Source organism: Orussus abietinus, unplaced genomic scaffold, assembly GCF_000612105.2.
Source record: "Orussus abietinus isolate OABI.00-Male unplaced genomic scaffold, Oabi_2.0 scaffold45, whole genome shotgun sequence".
NCBI classification, from domain to species: Eukaryota; Metazoa; Arthropoda; class Insecta; order Hymenoptera; family Orussidae; genus Orussus; species Orussus abietinus.
The window spans coordinates 714,277-737,775 of NW_019394256.1; the positions used below are offsets into that span (position 1 = coordinate 714,277).

The 23,499-nt window shown below is 36.9% G+C and overlaps 1 protein-coding gene across 2 annotated transcripts in view; it reads left to right on the forward strand.

Annotated features, from left to right (window-relative positions):
- LOC105694415 overlaps positions 1-23,499 on the forward strand; it is a 67,421-nt gene that overhangs the window by 38,563 nt on the left and 5,359 nt on the right. For both annotated transcript variants that reach the window (XM_012415057.2, XM_012415058.2), the window contains 3 exons: positions 9,572-9,777; positions 16,558-16,649; positions 20,859-21,051. In XM_012415057.2, the coding sequence (XP_012270480.1) occupies positions 9,572-9,777; positions 16,558-16,649; positions 20,859-21,051 (491 nt within the window). The remainder of the gene's footprint in view (positions 1-9,571; positions 9,778-16,557; positions 16,650-20,858; positions 21,052-23,499) is intronic.

Consider the following 23,499-nt stretch of genomic DNA (forward strand, 5'->3'; position numbering starts at 1 on the left):
AACTATTATTTCCTATTATTTTTCATAAATTCTCATCCGTCATGAAATATCACAATTTCGTCGAAGGACAACCGGTTGTGAACAAATTAATCGGCTTGGAACTTTCAATTTAATTAACTTTTCCAAATCTTACGTTGCTCTATGCGTGTCTATCTTATATCCCAAGTTAATTAAAAATTGTCGGATCATTTCTTTCTTACCTTTGGCGACCTCCATGACGCTAGAAGCACTTTGGCGTGGCGAAGAAGTTTTGCAGAAATCAAAGATGGCTGCCGAAGAACCAAGCCAACCCCCAGAATCGGGAAGCAGAAGTAAACCGAAGAAGTTGAAGTAGATCGACAGAGGGTCGAGGAGAGAATGCGAAGAACCGCCGAGCTTCTGGCGATTCTAATTCGGCGACTTAACAGACGGAGCAGAAGCTCCTGGTGGAGGGGGTTAAAATGGAAAAGTTAGGTTAGGTGGGACGACGAATATTCGTGGAATTTCAAATGGCTCGCGGCGAGAGAAGTAAGTCAATGCTCTCGAGCCTCTCTCTTTTTTTTTCTCATTTTCTTGGCAAGAAGAGCAGCCAGTTTCCATTCTTGTCTTGATTATTGCGATGCTTATGTGGTGCAAGATGGCGTGGACAATGGAGTGTCTGCAAACAAAAAGAAGAAGATGAGTGGCGACGCCGGAGATTGTTGATTTAAAAATATAATATAATTAAAAATATAATACAATTAAAAATATAATACCTCAATTCGCTATTAAACTGATACCCACTAAACACACTATGTTACAGTTACATAACACTGGAATAACGTGATATATAACGAATGTTATTCAAATGGTATATTGATATCTTAAAACGTCGAATTATTACCGTTTGGTACAATTATTACAAATTTGTTAGCATTGCAGTTATATAATGTTAACATAACACGTAACGTGTTTCCTATATGTTATGTGTACGTTACATTATTCGTTGTATAACAGGGTTATATAACTGCGGATAGAACGCGTATTGATAATTTAATTCATTCATATGACGAAATTAAAATAAAAGTTATGTAGACAATTGATGATTATTAGAATTTATTCCCAATTTTCGGATACGTCGATAAGTACTTGGTTGATGCTCGTCATATTCACTATAGTTAATTACCAACTTATGGAAATTATCGGATTTCTCGTTATTATGCATCGGTTGTATTCAATCCTAAACTGTGTCAAACTTTTTGATACAGGCACGTCAGAGGTGTTAATCTTTCATTAAACGAAGCCAATTAATTCTGCGGGGGGACCAATTTATATTTAATAAAACTTTATCCGTACGAAACACTAATTATGCTGGCAAATTGCCGACTTGAAATCTGCACAAACATGGTCGTTGATGTTCCGCGTATAATAATTCAAGAATAATAATAATTCCCAGCTGTCAATGCCATGATCATCAAGACTATTAAAGTTTGGGAAGAATCCAAAAACTCGATGGCAACGTGTCAGAAAATGGCAGGAAGCAAGGAACAATAACGTCAGATTTCTGAATATTTATGGCATTTTCGGTGCTCCTTTATCAGGTGTATATTTATTCATTGCGCCATTCCATTACTTGCATGCTATTTTATACTTTAAAGACGTACTTAAAACGAAACGACGCCAGAAGGAAGAGTGGGATTTTTTGAAAATTATTTGGGTATCTTCCTGTATCAATGATAAAAGATATACAATCTCGATTCCTTTGACGTTTCCCTACGAAAGATTCTTAAAACAGAACATTAGCTGATAAAGAATACATTTTTCTGAGTGATTTTACACGAAAAATAATCTGGGAATTTTATAAATAAATGCAACCAGAACCCAAGACGTAAAGTCAATAAAAGTGAACAAGATGTCTTCCTTTTTTTAAGACTGGAACTTTAATCTCTGACATATTTTGACGCAAGTTGTGAATATTATGCTGAAAACTAGGAATGGATTTCATTAAGCTTCAAATTCTTATTTCATTCTTAGCCCAGTTTCATTATGTAAAAGTGATTATGTATCTAGACGTATTCTTGAGTTGTAATGGTTGAAAATATATTAAAGCTGACTTTACCAATGATTTTTTATTTTCAATTTTCTGATTCGTGAAATTCTTACTAAATAAGCTCGGCAATCCCATCTCCATTTCGGACGTGTTGGTCATCTCCGAAGGCAATCTACACGATAGGATCGAATTTTCGGAATACCAATGATTTTTTATTTTAATTTCTCTGATTCATGAAATTCTTACTAAATGAGCTCAGCAATATCATCTCCGTTTCGGACGTGTTGGTCATCTCCGAAGGCAGTCCACACGATAGGATCGAATTTTCGGAATACCAATGATTTTTTATTTTCATTTCTCTGATTCATGAAATTCTTACTAAATGAGCTCGGCAATATCATCTCCGTTTCGGACGTGTTGGTCATCTCCTAAGGCAATCTACACGATAGGACCGAATTTTCGGAATACCAATGATTTTTTATTTTCATTTCTCTGATTCATGAAATTCTTACTAACCGAGCTCGGCAATCTCATCTCCTTTCGGACGTGTTGGTCATCTCCGAAGGGAATCGACGCGAAAGGATCGAATTTTCGGAATACCAATGATTGTTTATTTTCATTTCTCTGATTCATGAAATTCTTACTAAATGAGCTCAGCAATATCATCTCCATTTCGGACGTGTAGGTCATCTCCGAAGGCAGTCCACACGATAGGATCGAATTTTCGGAATACCAATGATTTTTTATTTTCATTTCTCTGATTCATGAAATTCTTACTAAATAAGCTCGGCAATCTCATCTCCATTTCGGACGTGTTGGTCATCTCCTAAGGCAGTCTACACGATAGGATCGAATTTTCGGAATACCCTCTGAATCACTCGAATCCCGACGTCGTCATCCCTGACTGAGTCATCTTGTATTCCCGAGGGAATTCGCGTCTGGACCTTCGGAGGATCTCGAAGCCAAGAAGTGACGTGAAATAGACAATAAATGTCTGGCCGAAGCGTCGACCATTTGGCTCGAGACCTGACCAAGCTGAGGCCGCCCACTTCTTCCCTCTTCATCATCTCGAGGACTTGACACTCTCTCTCTTTTCTATTCTGAGACCGATTTTCCACCTCGATTTTCTCACCCTGGCCGTGTCCTTGCGAAAAAGCCTATTTTCTCCTTTTGTTCGTACAAGTGATTAGGCTAAATGTCATAAGAGTACCAGCAGCTTCAATATATTCTTCAAATTAGCCGAAAATAAATGAGATACGCAGTGAATGGTGTTTGTAAATTTCATACCATTTAAATATACAACGTTTAAAATTTAAGTATACGAACTTGCATTCAAATGACAAATATTATGATATGCAATGGTTGAATGTGTAACGAGTTTCGAATTTTTATGTAGATGGGGCCAATGGCGTTAACGAATAAACATAATCTGCAAAGATAAGACACTTTATATAAAAATCAATAGACGAGATTACTGGGTTCCTTTAATAACGGAAATTGAAATCCTATACGGACGCGTTATAAGAGAGAGGAAAGTATCTCCGATATTGAAGTGAAATTTTAAGGTCTGACTGCATCACTGATATTTCTACTTCATCTTGGCTATGCAAAAGTATCGGATCGAACTAAAGCTATGAGGTGCCTGTAAAAGCACATTTATGCCTTGCATCTCACGTACAACGCAGGTTATAGACCATTCGCATAATTCAGTGGAATATATTACAATAACACGCCGCCATGTCATAAACCTTTGGCTGTATTCGTATCCTTCCTCACGTTTCCTCGTCGCCTATCAAAAAATTTCAATGTGTCCTTTGGATTTTATACGCCATAATTTTACAATATCAATGAAGAGTCAACGGGTAACTGACAGCAGAAATGAAATCAATGAAAATACTCATTAGACATGAAAATACTCATTCATGAGAATAAAAATGATCATAAATTTCAAATTTTACAGTAGGAATATTTGTAAAGTTAGAGCAGAAAGAATGGAAATTATTCTACATTCTGTAGTAGAGTTTTGACTACCTTCTTTTATTGGCACAACATATGCGTATCTTTATAAATTCTGAAAAGAATTTATTCCACATTTTGTAGTAAACATTTGGTGATTTACCCCTACCAGGGTAGATTAGACATGTTTGTGAAATTTGAAAACGAATTTATCCCCAGTTTTGCCATAAAAGCTGAATGACCCTTTCCTATCAGTGCATACTAAGTGTATTTGTGAAACGTGGAAATAATTATCCTATGCTGTGCAGTAAGTATTTGGTAACTATTTCTCCTTTTCATCATCCCAAAATCGCGTGCTAAACATATTTCTGAAAGCTCGGAAATAAAATTCTCTCACATTTTGCAGTAGAAATATTACAAAATCCGAAAAAAAAATTATTCCACGTTTCACAGGACAAATTAGGTCATTTACCCTTACCAGGGTGGATTAGATATGAAATTTGCAAAAAAAATTATCCCCAGTTTTGTAATAAAAACTGAATGACCCATCCCTATCACCGTGTACTAAATGTATCTGTGAAACAGAAATAATTATCCCACACAATGCAATAACTATTTCCCATTTTCACCTTCCCAGAAGCGTGTGCTAAATATATTTCTGAAAGCTCGGAAATAAAATTCTCTCACATTTTGCAGTAGAAATGTTTATAAAATCCGAAAAGAAATTATTCCACATTTCCCAGGAAAAATTAGGTAATTTACCCTTACCCGGGTGGATTGGACTTGTTCATGAAATTTGCAAAGAAAATTATCCCCAGTTTTGTAATAAAAACTGAATGACCCATCCCTATCACCGTGTACTAAGTGTATTTTTGAAGCATAGAAATAATTATCCCACACAGTGCAACAACTATTTCCCATTTTCACCTTCCCAGAGGCGTGTGCTAAATATATTTCTGAAAGCTCGGAAATAAAATTCTCTCACATTTTGCAGTAGAAATGTTTATAAAATCCGAAAAGAAATTATTCCACATTTCCCAGGAAAAATTAGGTAATTTACCCTTACCTGGGTGGATTAGACATGTTCATGAAATTTGCAAAGAAAATTATCCCCAGTTCTATAATAAAAGCTGAATGGCCCATCCCTATCACCGTGTACTAAATGTATTTTTGAAGCATAGAAATAATTATCCCACACAGTGCAAAAACTATTTTCCATTTTCACCTTCCCAGAAGCGTGTGCTAAATATATTTCTGAAAGCTCGGTAATAAAATTCTCCCACATTTTGTAGCAGAGACTCGGTAACCCGTACCCACGAGCACGTACTGAACATGTTTGTAAGACCTGAGGTCTAAATTCTTCTCCTGATGTCGCGTTATCAGGGATTCGGCGAATCCAGCCGAATACACAGTGTCATGACATCGTAAATTCTCCACCCTGCCTTTATATTGCCAGCCCCATTTTCTCGGATCCGTCGGGGGGATCGAATATTCCCGAGTTTTCCGCACCCTAGCACTTTCCTTTTCGTAAATATTGTCACACGATACGAAGCTCGATAGCGGAGAGGAACCTATGATCCGAGGATTCGGACTGAGACACTTCACTCCGATTCAAAAGAAAAGTATCCCGGGTGTACATCACCGATTTTCTTCATTCTGACATACGTCGCGGTACATTAAAACATACACATGTTTTTTCTATCTGCTAATTCCCGAGTTTAAGGTGATATGAAAGTGTGATATATACGAACCAAAAAGTCAAAACATCTTTAAAACTTTTCTCGAAACTGGGTGCACCGAATTATCTGAAACCTTAACACGTGATTATGAAGGCTCTAAGGAAGAACGCGCTGCCCGTGAAATTTCAATTTTCGAGAAAAAAATATCTTTTTTCGGTTCATATCCGAGGTAAATGCAACATTTCTTTCGAAAAATCAAATCTCACGACCAGCGCGTTCTTCCTTAGAGCCTCCTTAATAACGTGTTAAACGTTTTTGATAATTTGGTGCGCCCAGTTTGGAGAAAAGTTTTATCAATATTTTCACTTTTTGGTATGTATATATCACGCTTTCGTATCACCTTAAGGGGTCAAAAACACTCCCAATGTTGACCCCCAAAAACAGTTCGACACTTCTTTATAAATGGAATTGAGTAGGATATATTGTTTTAATCACTGGCTGAAATTTAATAAATTAATGCTACCCGAGTAGAACACTATCTTGACTAAAACATGGCGGAATGTGACGTAGCAAATGATTAAATTGACATTTATGAACGTTCCAAGGGAATCACCGGGTACAATCACGAGTCTAAATATGAAATTAGATATCCATTAGTTTGCCAAATACGAAATTTAGTGGAAGTGCAGAAATTTTGATAAATACGGCTCTATAAATATCCAGGCGTTCAGACATGTACCTTTGCATTTCCCGGATTTGTAATGAATGTCCCATGCATTTCTAAATGCCTTTCAGAAATTAATATATATATGGAAATACATGTAGAGGCATGGAACTCGGAGTAACTCCCACACATACAAAGCATTCATTTTAACGCTATAAGACGCGAACGAAAACATTTGGAAATAGCCGAGCAAGATATTTGCCCCACATACTTCGCGAAGTTAGCACGAAAAAGCAGAGTTAATATATAGTATAAGTCCAGGGCCAATAATAAGTCCAGGGAACTGCATGTGCATTGTGTGCACGTGTACGCACTTGCCGGACGTTATTTTTCTTGGCAGGTGGACAAGGCATGCAAGTAAAGTGGATTTGTGCCATCTCGGTAAATTGCAGGAAATTTGGCAGGGTAGCTCATACAACACACACAATCACAGAAAATCCACTGTAATTGGCATTCCGGGGATCGCACTACAATCGAATTGGCCTAGAAAATGCATTTTTGGCGAATTAAGGTGTTATGAAAGGGTCATTCTATATACATTGAAACGTCAAAATATTTATAAAGCTTTTTTCCAAACTGGATGCACCGAATCCATGAAAACTTTAACATATGATTATGAAGGCCCCAAGGAAAAACGCGATGCTCGTGAAATTTCATGTTTCAAAAAAATGTTGTTATTAATCCCAGACTAGAACCATGAATACATTTGTTTTTTTTTTGTATGAAATTTCAGGAGCGTCACGTTCTTCCTTAAGGTCTCCATAACCACGTGGTGAAGTTTCAAATGATTCGGTGCATCCGACTTGGACAAAAAGTTTTATATTTATAAATGCATGCATTTTGACGTATTAATATACTCTGTTAAAAAAGATATTATAATTTTATAATATTTTCGTTGGAGGTTTTATTCATACATGGTATACTAATTGTATACATGTGCAACGAATTTATAAAATGTGTCATAAATTTAGTACATAAGTGTATTCATTTTTCGACGCAATTTCAAGAAGTTTTTGAACACGATGTCATCAAATTGCAAGTTCATTTCGAGATTTGTAATAAGTGTATATTAATTCCCTTTTAGGACATTAAATGTATAATTCTCCTACAACCTCATGTACTAAAAGTGTATATAGAATGACCCTATAGAATTAATATTGACGGTTGAATTTCATCGCGAATAATTTCACAAAGTATTAATCTATCTTCGATACCACCAATTGCTTGAAAGGGATCACGGGATTACGTAGGAAAATGCTATACGAAAACGGGAAACCTTTTATCGTCGTTCTTTCCCCTAGATTTGTCAGAGATCGCGAAATTCGTTGTAATTGGCATCGGATTTCGCCAGACCACGAAGTTACTCGAGGCTGCCCGAAAGGAAGGGAAGCTAAAGCGCTTTAGTATTAATTATAATTTGTGAGGGAAGCTCCTATAGGATGGGCTTACCAGAAGCCCGTCATCCCATCCCTCAAAAGCTCGAGCTTATAACGCGCCCCGCAATATCCCCCTCCGCGACCTCCTCCGAATTTTCCGCCATTTTTATTTCTCTCGCCCTCTTTCCTTCTGTACCCATTAAACGCCCCGCGAGGGCGACGGAACCATTAAAAAGGGAATCGGACAAAGTGGAACAAAACTCGCGAGGAAACTTTACGGGCCAATAAAGTCCTTAGAAAAGGGTTCTGGTGGTGACTTTTGCGATGCCACTCAAAGAATCAAACCGATTATAAAGATCTTTGTATATTCCCTCTATCGGCAAACTCCTCTGAATTTTCCAGCATTTTTATTTCATCCCCCTCTTTTCTTTTAGATTTGTCCATTAAGGCGATCTGAAAGTGATATCCGAGGGGTCAATAGTTTACGAAACTTTCCTCCGAACTGGGTGTACCAAATCTTTCAAAGTTTTTTCATTTATTTACGGACACTTTTTCAATTTCTGATAAGGAAATCAGATTTCATCGATGCTCTTTAGGACCTAGGAGTGTTCTAAGGACCTTCTTCAAGGTCTAGATGATCTTGACTGCTCCGCGAGGAGGTCAGAAATACAAAAAATGGAAATCAAAGAAAGTTGCGAGGGTTTTCTAAGAAAAAAAAATTCCAACGATAAGTTTCGTAATGCTACTGATACAATCAAAGCAATCTTAGGGATCTTCCTTTATATCTCCCCCGCCTTTGCAAGCTCTTTTGAGTGTTCCTGAATTTTTATTTAGTCTGCCCTTTTTCTTTCTGTACCTTATAAACATCCATGATGAAACCATTAAAGAATCCTTAAGAAAAATATAACGAGTCTTGCAATACTACATAAAAATCAATCTTCTCCTTCATCACCCTTTAGTTCGCAAGCTCTTTTGAATTTCCCAACATTTTTATTTCTCCTGCCCTCTTCCTTTATATACTCATTAGACACCTCGCAAAGGCGACAAAACCATTAAAAAGGAGATTGAAAGAAAATTATACAAAACTCTCAGGGAAAGTTGTCAATTCCTTCAGGGAAGAATTTTAACGGTAAGTTTCGTAATGTTCTCGCAAAGAATTGAATAAATTAAAACGAGGTTCTTTCCTATTAAAGATAGACCAGGGCAGGTTGAATTCGTTGTCAAATTTTTAAAACTGATATGACACACGACAACGTTGGTTGGCAGTCGCTTAATGAAATATACCTAACCCTCAGAAAACTGTGTTTTGTAAAGATGATTTTGCTAAAACTCGTAAAATTTCGCTTTGTGACAATTATTATGGAAGAATGTTATCTATCAATGAAAAAATTCTGTTTAAAGAATTGAGTACATTTATAGTTGAAGACTCTTATCAACGTATGAGTAAATACTTGTAATCAAGTTTTACAATTCACGTAGGAGGTTAATGTCTCTTTTAAGAACATTAGTGTTTTGTTAACTTCTTGTCACCGAGAGCTTTGGTAATTGAGTTAGATATTTTGAAGCCTTGTTTTGCCATTTGATATTTTTTACATTCAGAGATTATGTGTTGATTATGTTATTTGGCTGTTACAGTCATCACAGTGCATTGGATTTGTATTTAAAATTAGATGGTTATGAGTGAGATCCCCAGAACTTATACCAGAACTTATATCGGTCTATCGCGCGACGGAAACGAGATTACAGAATTAATTGACATTCCGGAAGCGGAAATGTATTTGACATTTTTGACGGCACGATCCTAATGTATTTGCTATTCGTTTTTCAGAAATAGCAACGTATCCGGGGAGAGATCCCCTTTCGATGGTTCTTGCTGCAGCGGCCAAGGTGGAGCCGTGGAAAGTACGGAAAGCGATGCCGAAGAAATCCCAAAGTACAGAGTCGTCCTACTTGGTGATTCCGGAGTTGGGAAGACCGCCTTAGTTTCGCAATTCATGACCAGCGAATACATGAACACGTACGACGCGAGCTTAGGTAAATATATATATATGTATATGTACAATCCTTGAAGCTACTGGATACAAAAGTTCTTGACGGGCTGTAAATTGTGGCTTTCTTATTTCTCTTTCTTAGAGAGATAACAAACTTCTCCTTGCGTTCATAGTTCGCACTTTTCTTGATTTCCAACCAATCGCTGTACTTTTCTGTTTTTTTCTCTTTTTTTTCCCATCTTTTTTCTTTTTTTTCTCGAATCGACCCAAAGTGTTTAACTTCAATTTAACAATTCGCGGCGATGGACTGATTTTGTCTGCGCTTTGAAATAATTCTTCAAACAGAGAAATCGGAAGACGTTATTACAATTCATTTATGTATACATCGCGAGGGAATGTTCATTCGGATAATCATGGATTTTAACGCGCAAAATCGGGAAATGTGAAAATCGGGTGGAAATCGTTGGTAATCACCGAAATACTGTCATCATTTTAAGGCCGAACGTCATTTGTTACCGAATCGTATTCTTGTCTATCATATGAAATCAAAGTCGTTTTTACAATATCAGTACAGACATGGTCTTGGGGTATCGTAAACAATTTCGGAGGGAAATAAATGCTACGTTTACTGTTATCATAACGCAAGGTTAAGCTGTGAGAGGAAACAATCCAGCAATCAGTTCCCAATGTACATAACAGACTTGAAAATCAACTCTCACCCGCAAATTACCACTGATTATCGCAGAAATACCGCGAAATGCAATTAGCTGTATTGCACTCAATCGAGAAGGTCGTCATTGGTTCGATCACGACCATCAATAGGTTAACTGAAAATGATCACGCAAAGGAAAATAATAATTCGTGTGGACAACAATAAGAAGGATTTAAAATCCATATTTTATCAACGTATGCCTATAAACAGAATCGCTTGTATATTTTGACACTTGCTGAAATTCGTAAATTTTCTGAACGAGTTGATGAAAGAAATGATTGTTTCATTAGTCAGGAAGACTTTTAATAAGTGACTAAATGAGTTAATACATATGTTACTGGATAAATAAATTAAAAAATAGCAAACTGAGTAATGGTCGTATTATACAGACAAGAGGCATTACTCTAAAATATACGAAGTGGTGTACATATAATATGTAGGTATAAGAAAATTGGGGATAAAGCAATGAAAAATCGTTGCATAAATAACATTTTCATGATACATTAGGGATACTTTTTAGGCCCACCAATGGTAATGGGACATCATTTACACTCCCTTTTTTCGACTTGTATGCATAAATGATGGATGAACCGCGATCCAGTCCGTTTTTTGTTGCAATTTGTATGGACATTTTTATTCAAATTACGTCTTTTCCGATTCATTATTTCAATTTTATAAACTGGCAAGAAAGTGAGATCGTTCTTTGACGTGACATCCATTTTGAGTCGTTTGACTTGTCAGACTTTTTACGGAAAAGCTTGCAGGTGAAAATTGATATATTGAACCTTTTTGTATAAGCATCGTAAGAAGTTGTGAAAATAAAAGTCTGTATATATACTGCAGGCGGAGCATTCATCTTCGTCCTCGTTTAATGGTCGCGTTAATTCGGGAAAAAGAAAACGGGTAATTAACCAAGCGAAACAGTATAAGGGAAGCTTAAAGAAAGCCTCGTTCCTTTGCTTTTTATTTTCTTGGTTACGGCTGCGAGCGAACGCAAGCTCGCCATGCTCGCTTTAATCACCTGAAGTTCGTTTCACATGTGCGGACGTCATAAAAGTTTTGTAAAATCCGTTTATAAACACCTGAGTAAACTAGACATTTCTGCCCCGAACATTGTTTGCACGGCGTGTTAACGAAATTATTTTTAAAGGAATTTTAATTGAACCGGTGCGATAAAATCTTGCCATTTACTCTAAAAAGTCAGCAGAAAAAGAGAAGTTGATTTATTTTCCAAAAATTGCAGGCCACTTGCAAGCGCTCATCATTTACCTGGCTACTTTCACCTTAATTCTCATTAAATGCCGAGATTACTTTTCTGACCCTTAACGAAGATCTTCCTCGAACCAATGCGAAAAGCTCTGCTTAACGTTAATTTTTTTCCTCCTTTTGGTATTCCTTTAAGCCAAAAATTTCCTTCCTTTAATTGAAACGTAGACGTCGATAACAAGCTCGCTTCGCCCATTCGTGCTTTCTCTTTCATGGCTTTGACAAAATATAAAACGGAAATAAAAATAAATATAAAAATGCCAAGTTGCGCGCGAGTTGAGGAGGGGGGGAACCTGTGTTCTTCGTTTTGTGCTTTTATCAAGAGAGGCAGCCTTTACCGCTTTACAGCGACTTCTCTATAAAGTTCAGAGCTTTTCAAGTGCAGTTAGTGCACTGATGAGTGTCGGCCCCCATGGACCACGAATTTCTATATTTCTGGTCCGAGGTATGCATTTATTTTAATATATGCACATGTACTTTCTCCCTCTCTTTTGGACTATGTATTTCAGTTGTACATGTGTGCTTGTGCAACTGTTTAACACGTATGCGTCATATATGTGCCCTTCGAAATACATTGGAATGAAAGTCATCCGTAATAATATTTTATTAAAATTTCAAAAAGATGTTAACTAATTACCGACATATTTCGACTGATTCAAGCACCTTTTTTAAAAAAGTGGAAGATCGATACTGCTTTAAATAGTTATGTCACTTTTGCTATAAATATGGTATCAATCAATAGATTTCATAATTGTACAAATGTAGTAATTTTAAAATAATCCTTTGCGAATGTAATTGTTTTTACAAAAATGTGAGGATTTTTTATGTTATTGCGTGTTTCGTGGTAATTTTCACGAGGAGGTACCCTGCTCGTACACATAAATTGTTCATAAGTGGGAGGAATACGTCGGTAGCATAATTATTGCAAGGTGTTTCTACCTTGCGAACCCATATAAAAGTTTAATATATTTCAAAGGTTAAATACATCCGTAAAAATGGTATAATAATCAATGGTTCAAGTAGATATGCAAGTTTTACCAACATTGTGGTACGTGGAAATACTTTTGGCGATTTTATCGACGTGGTAATTTTAATTACTGTGTAAATGTAATTATTTTTTATAAAGTGTATATATTTTCGATATTATTACGTAACTCTTGGCAATATCTATGAGGAAGTTCTCATATTGTACACGTAAATTGCTCGTACATGGAACGCATACGTTGGTAGCTTCATTCTTCCAAGATGGAAGCCTTGGAAACCTACACAAAGGTTTAATCTTTGGGCTCGAACAATACCACTATTCGTTGTCGGGGTTCTCATTTTTCGCATTTTTTACGAGTAACGACCGGGCCGTGTAACTACGTAAGAAGTGCGACTTGCATAATGGAAGCTTGCAGGTGACAGGCTTATAAAGGAGAAAAGGGACAATAACGACGGCTCAATGGTCGCTTTTTTAGTGCACGGATGGATTCTTTTGATTATTGGAGCCGGTATTTGCGAAGAACGGAATCACCTAGAGATCTTTACAATCGTGTCAGAGAAACATAACAATCAGCGAAATAGCCACATTTGATTTAATTTTATAAAACGACCCTAACGATTTCTTCAAATCAATATTCTTTGGTGAAGAATTTTTAATTACATACTTTTGTCACACCTTATCGATGAAGCAAAGTAGGAGGAAAAAAGAAAAAGGTTAAAAAAAGCACCACACATCTTTTCCTTCATCTTTATTTTTTTTAAACTGAAACTTTGAGAGACGTAATATAACATTATGAATAATTGGATATAATATGACATTACTACATTTTACCTTTAGCATCCCTATAATATACTTTCCGAAATATTAACAATTCTAAGCTATTTCAGCGTCTATTTCAGTAATTTGAACGTATGACGTTTTACATTTCACTGCATAAGATGATTAATTTATCTCAACAATGGCAGAAGTGTCAAAATAACGGATGCAGTCGACGTCGCGAAGCATATTTAGAAATAAATAATAAAGGAAATCCGGTAGATATTCAGTTGGTCCAATGTCCCCCAAGGAATGAACTCCGCGACGGATTTGCATCAGAAAGCGCGCCAAGATCATACACGCATCCGCCTTGCATTATCGCGAGCTCTATACTGCATGCAAGCGACATCTTCCACGTGCAGAGGTCCCTCGCGACATGTTTTACAAGCATCGCTTGAAGTACGACACGGGCCTTTTCTGTCGAGGTGCGACATGACCCCTCCTGCAGCTATCAATACCTCCACCCATCCATTATCGGTACATTACGAAGAAAGAGGGGGAAAAAAGGGAGGATCGCGGCGGTCCTGAAAGCGCGTGGGATCGCGAAAAGGCACGAAGTGATCGGTGAAAGACTCCGATTCGCCAGGAAAGGGTTGAATGGGGGAGGATCCGGGTCCGAAAGGAAGAATGTCACTAATGGAGCGTTTCATCGAAGTCGTTCGAGCTCGTTTCATCGCGGACTCGCATTCGAGATATCCCTCGCTCGATACTCCGGCGCGAATGGAATCCATTCATCGCCGGTGAAAAGAGAAGGCGCGCCCGTCGATGGATTTATCGCAATGGGGACGCGCGCTTACTCTGGGGAGGAAATTTATCCCACGGGACGCCATGGCGGATATTGCCGCGTGATTTTATCCTTCGGTCACCTGGTACACGCAGCCTGCGTCTACGGACAAGTGCACGGTTCTTGTGCCCTCCTGATCTAGGGTCGAGAGCGCCTTTTCGGTGAAAGTTTATAATTAAAAATTATGGTCTGCTATCGAATCCGCTAGTCTTTATCGCGTTAAAATATCACATTCTATATATCATCTGTGGATTATCATTTCGCTTTGCGTACCTTAATTGCAAGATTAAAAGCATTTTAGGTCATTTACAGCGGCAGGAAATGTTTTGACCATGTAGGATTGGAGTTCCCTCATTTTTCGCAAGTGACGCTCGCGTCGTTAGATCATAAAAAATCGGAGATCAGGGATCTCGATTCTGGGGTCGGAATCGACCATTGGCGTTATGTCTCATTATACTACTTCATGGTATTTACCACGAAGTAGTATGAGATACAATGCCATGTATTGAAATCCTCCCCACTTTACGGATCCAACATTTTCAGATTTTGTCCGATCTAGGGCCGAGAGCACCTCTTCAATGAAAGCTTGCAATTCAAAATTATCGTTTGCTATCGGGTCCGCTAGTCTTTATCGCGTTAAAATATCATATTCTATATTTCATCCGTGAATTATCGTTTCGCTTTGCGTACCTTAATTGCAAGATTAAAAGCGTTTTAGGTCATTTACGGCGGCAGGAAATGTTTTGGCCATGTAGGATTGGAGTTCCCTTATTTTCCGAAAGTGGCGCTCGCGTCGTTAAATCATAGGAAATCGGAGATCCTGAAATATGCATCCGAATTAATGGGTCCGTATCGTAGTTAACTAGAATGATTCTTTGATCGTGATAACGAACCTGCTAAAAATGTCAAAGTAGAGCAAACAGCCAAATTGAGTCTTCGCGGTATGTAATATTATTTATAAATTTATAATAACATTCACACCGCTCGGACACCGGGCCACGCGATAAATTAATATGAATATGTGAGATAATATTATCCATGTTTGGCCATGAATATCCCATGAATATTAATGGCTGTTTGTTGAATAAATTGGGGTGGATATTTCAGACATTTTGTGGAATTTCACAAACCAAATTCGCTAAACAACGTAAAGATATCGATGGAATAAAACTTTCCTCTTGAAAATAAAATACTAAAGTAGAGGAGGTGCCTCAAAAATATTCCAAATAAATATTTAAAATATATCCACAGGTCTAAGAGAAAATTCTGTAGAGCAAAGACCATTCTTACGGTGCATTGGTACATTCCTGTGGTACGTTATGTTATGACGCACGTGTTAAAAATAATACTTTTCTCCAACAAAGCATCTACGGTAAAATATTTCACATACCGTAGGGGGCAAACCCTCTGGCATGTTTCAGCAGTTTGCCAATGTCGAAATGATCGAGCCTAAATCAAAATGCATGCGTCGAATTTCCGGCGGGACGAGCACTTATGCAAAGGACTCCCCGACAAAAGGAATTCCTATTGGAGGGCGATGATCGATCGATGTGCTGATAATTAAATTAACGGAAGCGCCATGCATACATTCATGTACTCCATGCCGAACGTTTCTCGGCATGGTGTATGTACGTAACGATTATACATTTTCGACTTGCGCCCATGGCGCGACACGATGCTTTCTGTACTATCATGCAGAGATTGTTGCACGCCACGTGATAATGGGAATTTCATGTTTCCCACTGACCGTGCCAATGGAGCCAACATTATTGCGAAAATCCCGCTGTGAGTGGTGACGTTTATTGTACCAAAGAACGAAATCCCCATAAAGGAAAAACGGTTTGCAAGTTTTACCAGAAACATTCATTTTGATATAAACAAGAGTACTTTTGTAACGATTGAAAAGAAACGACAGCTATGGTAATTGTATTTGCTTTAAATGAAACTGTAGGATAAGTCATTTCCTGTACGAGTACATTGTTGAGAAAAAATTGATGAATTGATGAAAAATGTACTGGAAGTTTGATTTTACAAGCTGATTTTAAAGATTTCCAAAAACACGTCATACAATTTGTTCATAAATTCAGGATTATTATTAATTATCAGGATCCTAATTTACATCACCACGCTGAGTTTGTAATTTTAATATTACTTAGTATGCTGGAAATGCACGGAATTTATATCAATTTTTAGCAGTGCAGATGAAAAAGGTTTCGCTTGAATGTTGACGAATGAAAATTTCTTTTCTTGGGATTTTCAGATGACGAATTCGGAGAAAAGACAGTTTCCATTCTACTGGATGGTGAAGAGTCGGATATGATCTTCATCGATCATCCCCACGTGGAAATGAGCGTAAGTGTCATCTCCTGCCAAAGTCTATCTCTTCTTCTTCCATTATACTTTATTCTTACACCCCGTAATTATGTAAGCGTTTTCCATTAGTCTTAAAAATTCTTCGGAGTTTATCGATTATTGTACGTATTACAAAAATCATCATGTTTGCAACTCGATCGATGGTAAGTTAATATTAAGGGGAAATCATTTTGCGAAAACAATTTTATGTACAAAATTGGTCTCAAGCGTTGAAAGTATTAATGACAATTATATCACATTTTGGATAGAACGTTGTATTAAACTTCACCAACGTAGTACTTGATATGAAAAATTAATATCGTTTAGTATTGATGCAAGAACGAGTTCACGGATACTATTAGAGGTTTGAGGAAAAAACAACAAACATACTGATAATTTTATTAAGTTAAAGTTTATTACGAGAATATGATTAATTCTTTTAGTCTTTCGTCCTTTGAAATGAATCATTTTTTCTTTCTAACGCACTTATGCACAGAAAATGAAACAATATTAAGTTAAACAGTCTTGGTGAAACTGAGTTTATGAAAATTAAATATTGTTTATAATTTACCGTAACTTTACTTTATCTTATTTTATTGATAGTAGCCAGTAAAGATCCATTCAACTCAAGAAATTCTTTCTTCTAGAAATTGATTGTCTCACTAGTGTATCAGTAACGAAACGACACAGTTGCGCTCTGCTTCGCTTATCAGCATGATAACGTTCCGACAAAGGCACGGTCGATACTCGTCCAGAGCGAAATACATTGATTTCATTAATGAAAACGTTGAAAAATCCGCAATTTCAATTCTTCGATAGATGACAATTTTTCTTGTATGAAAAATTAATTAAAACTCCTAAAACTCGACTTCTGGGCTAAATATCATAATCTGCAGGAAAAGAATAATTAAAAAGCTCAATCGTCATCTTGTCATAAAAATAGATGATCACTCAAGTCGCAAATAAATATACAATAATCCCTGAATGTTATTTTTGGGATAAATCGTGCCACTTATTTAAAGAAAATCATCACAATATTCTGTCGCCATTGTTGCTACGATGATAAGTATCTTTATTGAATAGAAGTAAATAATGATTCCGGGCACAATTGTGAACCTTTTCGTGGCATCGAAGCGTGCCAATCACAGATCGGATACGGCACGATATTCTCCCCGGGCTGGCCGGGCCTGATAAGTTATCAGCCGTTCCGTGCCGTTTCCTTTAACCGAATGTTGCCGCATTGTAGCTCCTATAAGAATATGGAATTCCCTTGCCGTGTCGTTTACAATACATAGCCCTGAATGATGATCTTGAGTACATAACTTCTGCACATCACATTAAACATAAATTAAATTAGTATTCAAATAAAATCTATGTCCTCTAGACTCGTATACATATCTCACTTTTAGCAACAATGGATGTCTTTTAGCCATTTTGAAACTACAGATAAGAGACGTCATTTAGCGTTAAAAATGAGATATGAGTACAGACATAAGTCTCTAACTTCCAACTCTCTCGAGATATCGAATATATAATAAATTGAAATAAATTAAACTTTACATATATCCAGTGAATATTGGATTCACAAAACCTTGTATCACTGTTCAGGAAATGCAACATGGTAGTAAAAAGATAATGGGAAATGGGTTTCGACCCCTCGACCAATAATTAAAATACCTTGCCTCTGTTAAACTAAGTCATCGAGTACTGTAATTTTAAATGATTAGTACTTTGTTATTGCATTCTGCTCTTGATTTTGACCTCTCAATCAATAATTAAAATACCGTGTCTTTGTTGAACCGAATCATCGGGTACTGCAATTTTAAATGATTAATCCTTTGTTATCGTATTGGGCTCGTCACTTCATACAATCAGCTACCAAATTCGACCTGTATTTCTTATCGGGTATCGGTATATCGGGACTTCAACGTTTCTTTACGTGGATATGGTTGCTCTTTCAAAGTGAGCATTATTCGGATCGCAGAACTTGAGAATCCCTCGTTGTATCGAAGCCTAGAAGGGCATCAAAGCGGAAAGGCAGGGTACGAGGTGGGAATTTTAAATGAAGAACCCACCCCCGTAATATTGCGCCCCTGAGGAGAGGAAAACTCGACACGGTGGTCGGCGGGAAATGAGAATTTCCGCGGATTTCCTGTTGGAAGAGGAAACTTGACATTACGAATGTCGGTGACGGACCTACGAGGGGAAATCGCGAGATACATAATCGGTTTTGGAATTCACTAGCCTGCTCGCTAAATTCTGATCCCGATCCTGGGAACCAGGATTCACCCTTTTCCATGTTATGATAAGGTGTATTGCTCTGATAGCATACTTCAAGATCTCTATAAGTCCCTTCAGCTGAACAGGTCATTCATTGTCAAAATGCTTGTAAATGTAATTTAAGATCACAGAGTTGTACTAAAAGTAAATGTATACGATGATTTTAAGTATGCAGTGTTCATCAATTTAACGAGTTAAGCCAGACTGAAAAATTAGGAAGCATGTATGTTAAGCACATTTACAAATGTATTATAAAATTAGTATACGTGTCCGAGGAAAACTTCCGGCACATGTTTCTTCAATTTGTTATGGATTTTATTAGTTTCCATTTTAAAATAGGAAATTCGAATTGGTACTCTAAGTAACTCTAAATTTTCAAAGTATCCAAATTACGGAGTATTTGGTTTAGCGCAGATTTTCTTCTTCTTTATGCAGAAGTCGAGGAACTTTAACGTGTTTTTCGTCCTTTGAACGAACATTATAAGGATATAAAAGTTAAATTGCCCTGGTGAGTAGAGCGGAAAGTTAAATAAAACTTTTGTAGAAAATGCTTTGATAAACAATTTCAGAGTAAACTGCATTTACATATTCGTTTGCACACACATTTAAATTTAAATATACACATGTAACACACATTTACATATCACCCTCTTTAAATTGGAAAACGAATACTGCATTTTTCTTCTTCAAGAAAATTGGGAGGGAACAACCGAAGGAAAAAAGGCAACAATCTTTATAGAAAATAAATCAATATGCCGCTCGGTGCATCTCCAGGCAACGAATCTTTCAGCCGTAAACAAAAACCACTGATTACTGCCGTTCAATAACCAATTAGTTACGTTCATCCAAGGGAAATGAGAAATTATTTTTCGCCTAAGAATAAAATGTTAACCCCATTGTTCGTCATTGCGATCGGTAATACGTTCTTTGTGCCTTCCTACGTAATCGCCATTTGTAATCCCCAGCGATGCATTTTACATAAAAGAAATGATTTAGAAGTATGTCTTTCAATGTATCCAAAAATACGCCGAAGACATTATTCGATTTTTTATTTTTCTATTTATGTTCAATTCCACTTTGTCACCTGCAGACGTATTACAAATTGCAAATTGAGCCTAAGTGCGGTGATTCTCAAGAGACTCCTCGAGAACACTCCTGATGCAATTTCCCGGGTGAAATTTCCTCGATGTACTATCGAGGAGGTCGAGGAAAAATTAATTATCTCACGGCGTGCACGTGAAGTGAATTCCGCTGTCTCGTTTGCGGAATCGATATTTTTTTTTTCTTTCACCCAGAAATTGCTGAATGAATATTGGCAAGCCAAACATTGGAAACTAGTTTCATTTTCCCTAAAGGAGTTGACACTCGATACCTACAGTTCATTTTTCTCGTATCATTTCTCAAATCTCATAACCGTAATTACAACTTCGTTATCATAACACTTCTTCGGATGAAATAGTTCTAAACTGTTAGTTACACATACACAAATGAATTATTAATTGAATTTCCAAACCTAAATTGTCTCATATAATTGGAAATATAATCGTGATATTACAAATGATTAAAAAGAATGAAATGGCAATACGGTTTATAAAAATTAATGTTATACTTAAACGCTCCTCTAATCCTTCAATTATACTTCGATCATAATTATTGGCGTACAGTTACCTCCCTTTTTGTAAATTTCATTTTTAAGAAAAAAATAGGAAATAACTCTCGTGGCATTTTCTTTCTTCAGAAATGTAGTCAGTTATCGCATACATTTTATTTAAATTTACTTTGACATTCCGTGATTTTCCGTATCGGGATTTCCTATGAAGAACGACATATCACAGGGTTGTAAGTTTCCAGCCGATTTACGTCGAAATCGACCTCAACGTTTCACCACGTCCAAGTTGAAGATAATCCACACCTTTTTCTTCTTTCAAGGTGGAAAACTGCATGTCCACCTACGAGCCACATGCCTGCATCGTCGTCTACTCCATAGTCTCGCGTGGGAGCTTCCAAGTAGCTGAAGAGACCTTGAACTATCTGTGGAGGGAACACTATACTCAAGAGCGATCCGTAATAGTTGTCGGAAACAAAGCAGACCTCCACAGAAGCCGAACCATTTCGACCGGAGGTAAAAATTTTAATAATAATAGTCGCCATTTTAATAATAATCGGCCCTACAATGCATGGCACACTAAATCTATTATCTGATTTATCAATGTTCTAAATGTTTATACAAATTAATACGCGATTTTGGTTTGTTACTTATATTATAACTACGACTTTGACCAAACGCTCTCAAAGTAGAGAGTTACGGATGAATGAAAAGTGGAAACAATTAGTTCAATCATATGCAGGACATGTTTTCATTATTATTAATTGCCGTGCTGGGAATGTCAAATCACTCCACGTAAGCTTGATAAATATTGATTAAATATATACATGGTGACGGTTATTACGTAGATCATTTATTGTACCTAGGTAACGTTCTCTGTCAATCGATGCACATAAACTGGGTTAAGCACGGATTTATTATTAACAGGAAGCACAAATTGAAAATTACCTCATAGAATGTTTATCATACATAGACAATATCCTTTCTCGTATATGGATTATTTCTCGACCGGATCAGCATCAGTTTATACAATTTCAATCACGATTCCAACAATATATCATACTTAAGGTGATATAAAAGTAGCGTCAAAGGGGTTTCGTTTATGAAACTTTTCCCCGAACTGGGTTAAGTGAATCCTTTCAAACTTTACAGTGTAAACGCGGAGGATATAAGAAAGGTCTTGACGCCCCTAAAATTTCAATTTTCTAACAATTTGTTCATGGATATTTTGAAATTTTTTTCTGAAAAATGAAATTTCATGAGTGTCAGGACCTTCTTTATGACCTCCATGTTCATGTTGTAAAGTTTGAAACGACCCAGTTCGCAGAAAAGTTTCATGAACGAGTACCTTTCTAAAAATTCTGATATTTATGACAAAATGAGAATACCTCAACCGAGTACCGAGTCATACGTCAGAGATATTAATATCAATGAGGTACACCTTTCATCCTTTCCTTGTAAGTAAAATCACAATCACAACTCCGGGTATCAATTGGTGCACATAAGCTTTGGTACCAAAAGTTTCAATTTTGCAATTCTGATATTTATGACAAAGTGAGAGTACCTCAACCGAGTACCGAGACAGGAAATTACGTGGCTTCCTCTAAACTGCACACAGAGGACAGTCAGTCCCATTACATCCCGGAATCCCGGAATCCGGGATGACGGAACCAATCGGAGTCATTTTGCCATTTTCGAACCGGGAAAACTTATTTCCGCGTACTCTGCGGAAACAAGACGGAACTGCAATGGAACGTACAGGGTTTGCCTTTCTAAAAATATGTCGAACAATAATAACTGCATAAAGAGCTCGCGCAAAATTAATGAAGAGGAACACATTACACACTCAACATGATTGGTCGTTATCGATTCCGTCCGCAATATTGTCGCTCAACGTGACAAAAGGAAACTACATTCCGGATAACGCCGTACTAACAATGCAGGCAAACATAACCTTTACTTTCGGAGAACGACGTTATCCGTTTTACTTAGAAATTGTGAAATGTGTCTATATTTATTCATTACATATCTAAATAGCGTTTATGCGTGGATAGTAATAATGAAAAGCCAGGACTTTTACACGAGCCCTATATTATTAAACAAATAAGATATCGATCATTATTCTTGACCTTACAATAAAGCGACCGTATTGATTTCTGTTCCTTTTTATACGTCAAGAATGTTTTCCTGAATTCCAAATTTTCACGTGAAATCGGAGTACAGTTTCCTCGAACTTTCTCAGCGAGGTTCGTTTACGTAACTATAGTATTTAAATAATGCACATGAATTCTCAACATTAGAATGAAGCGAACTTATTAATCTTTATTTTTTTAATTGAGACATGCTTTCTTACGTTCCAAATTTTCAAATGAAAATCGACTACTTTCTTCCCGAACTTTTTCAGTGGAGTTCGTTTAAATTAATCCAGTGTTTCAATAATGAACATCAATAATTATTCTCAACCTTAGTACGAAACGAACTTATTAATCTATATTTTTTTAATCGAGCCATGTTTTCTTAAATTCCAAGTGTTCAAATAAAACCCGACTACTTTCTTCCCGAACTTTTTCAGCAGAGCTCGTTTAAACTAATTCAACCACGAACTGCGGAAATCCATCCTCTCGAAGTAATTAAAGAACCAGGGAAGAAGTTAAGGAACTTCGATTGGTCCAAACATCCCGAACTTCGAAAAATCGGAATCTTGTCTCGCTTTTCGCCAGAGAGTATCCTAAATTTCCAATTTAGGAAATAATTAAATTCATCAAATATTTAACGGATAAATAACTTAGTTCTTTACTACTTCTGCGTCATTTTTTGTGTGCAGGGCTGAGTTTGTAAGTGATTAATGATTCTTCAAAGGGGCCCTCTAATTTTCCTGAAACACTAGTTGGCTTTTCAGTCGCAAAGTACTTCGGAGCCCTTTGGGCGTAACGTGATTTAACTATATGCAGACATGCGACATTA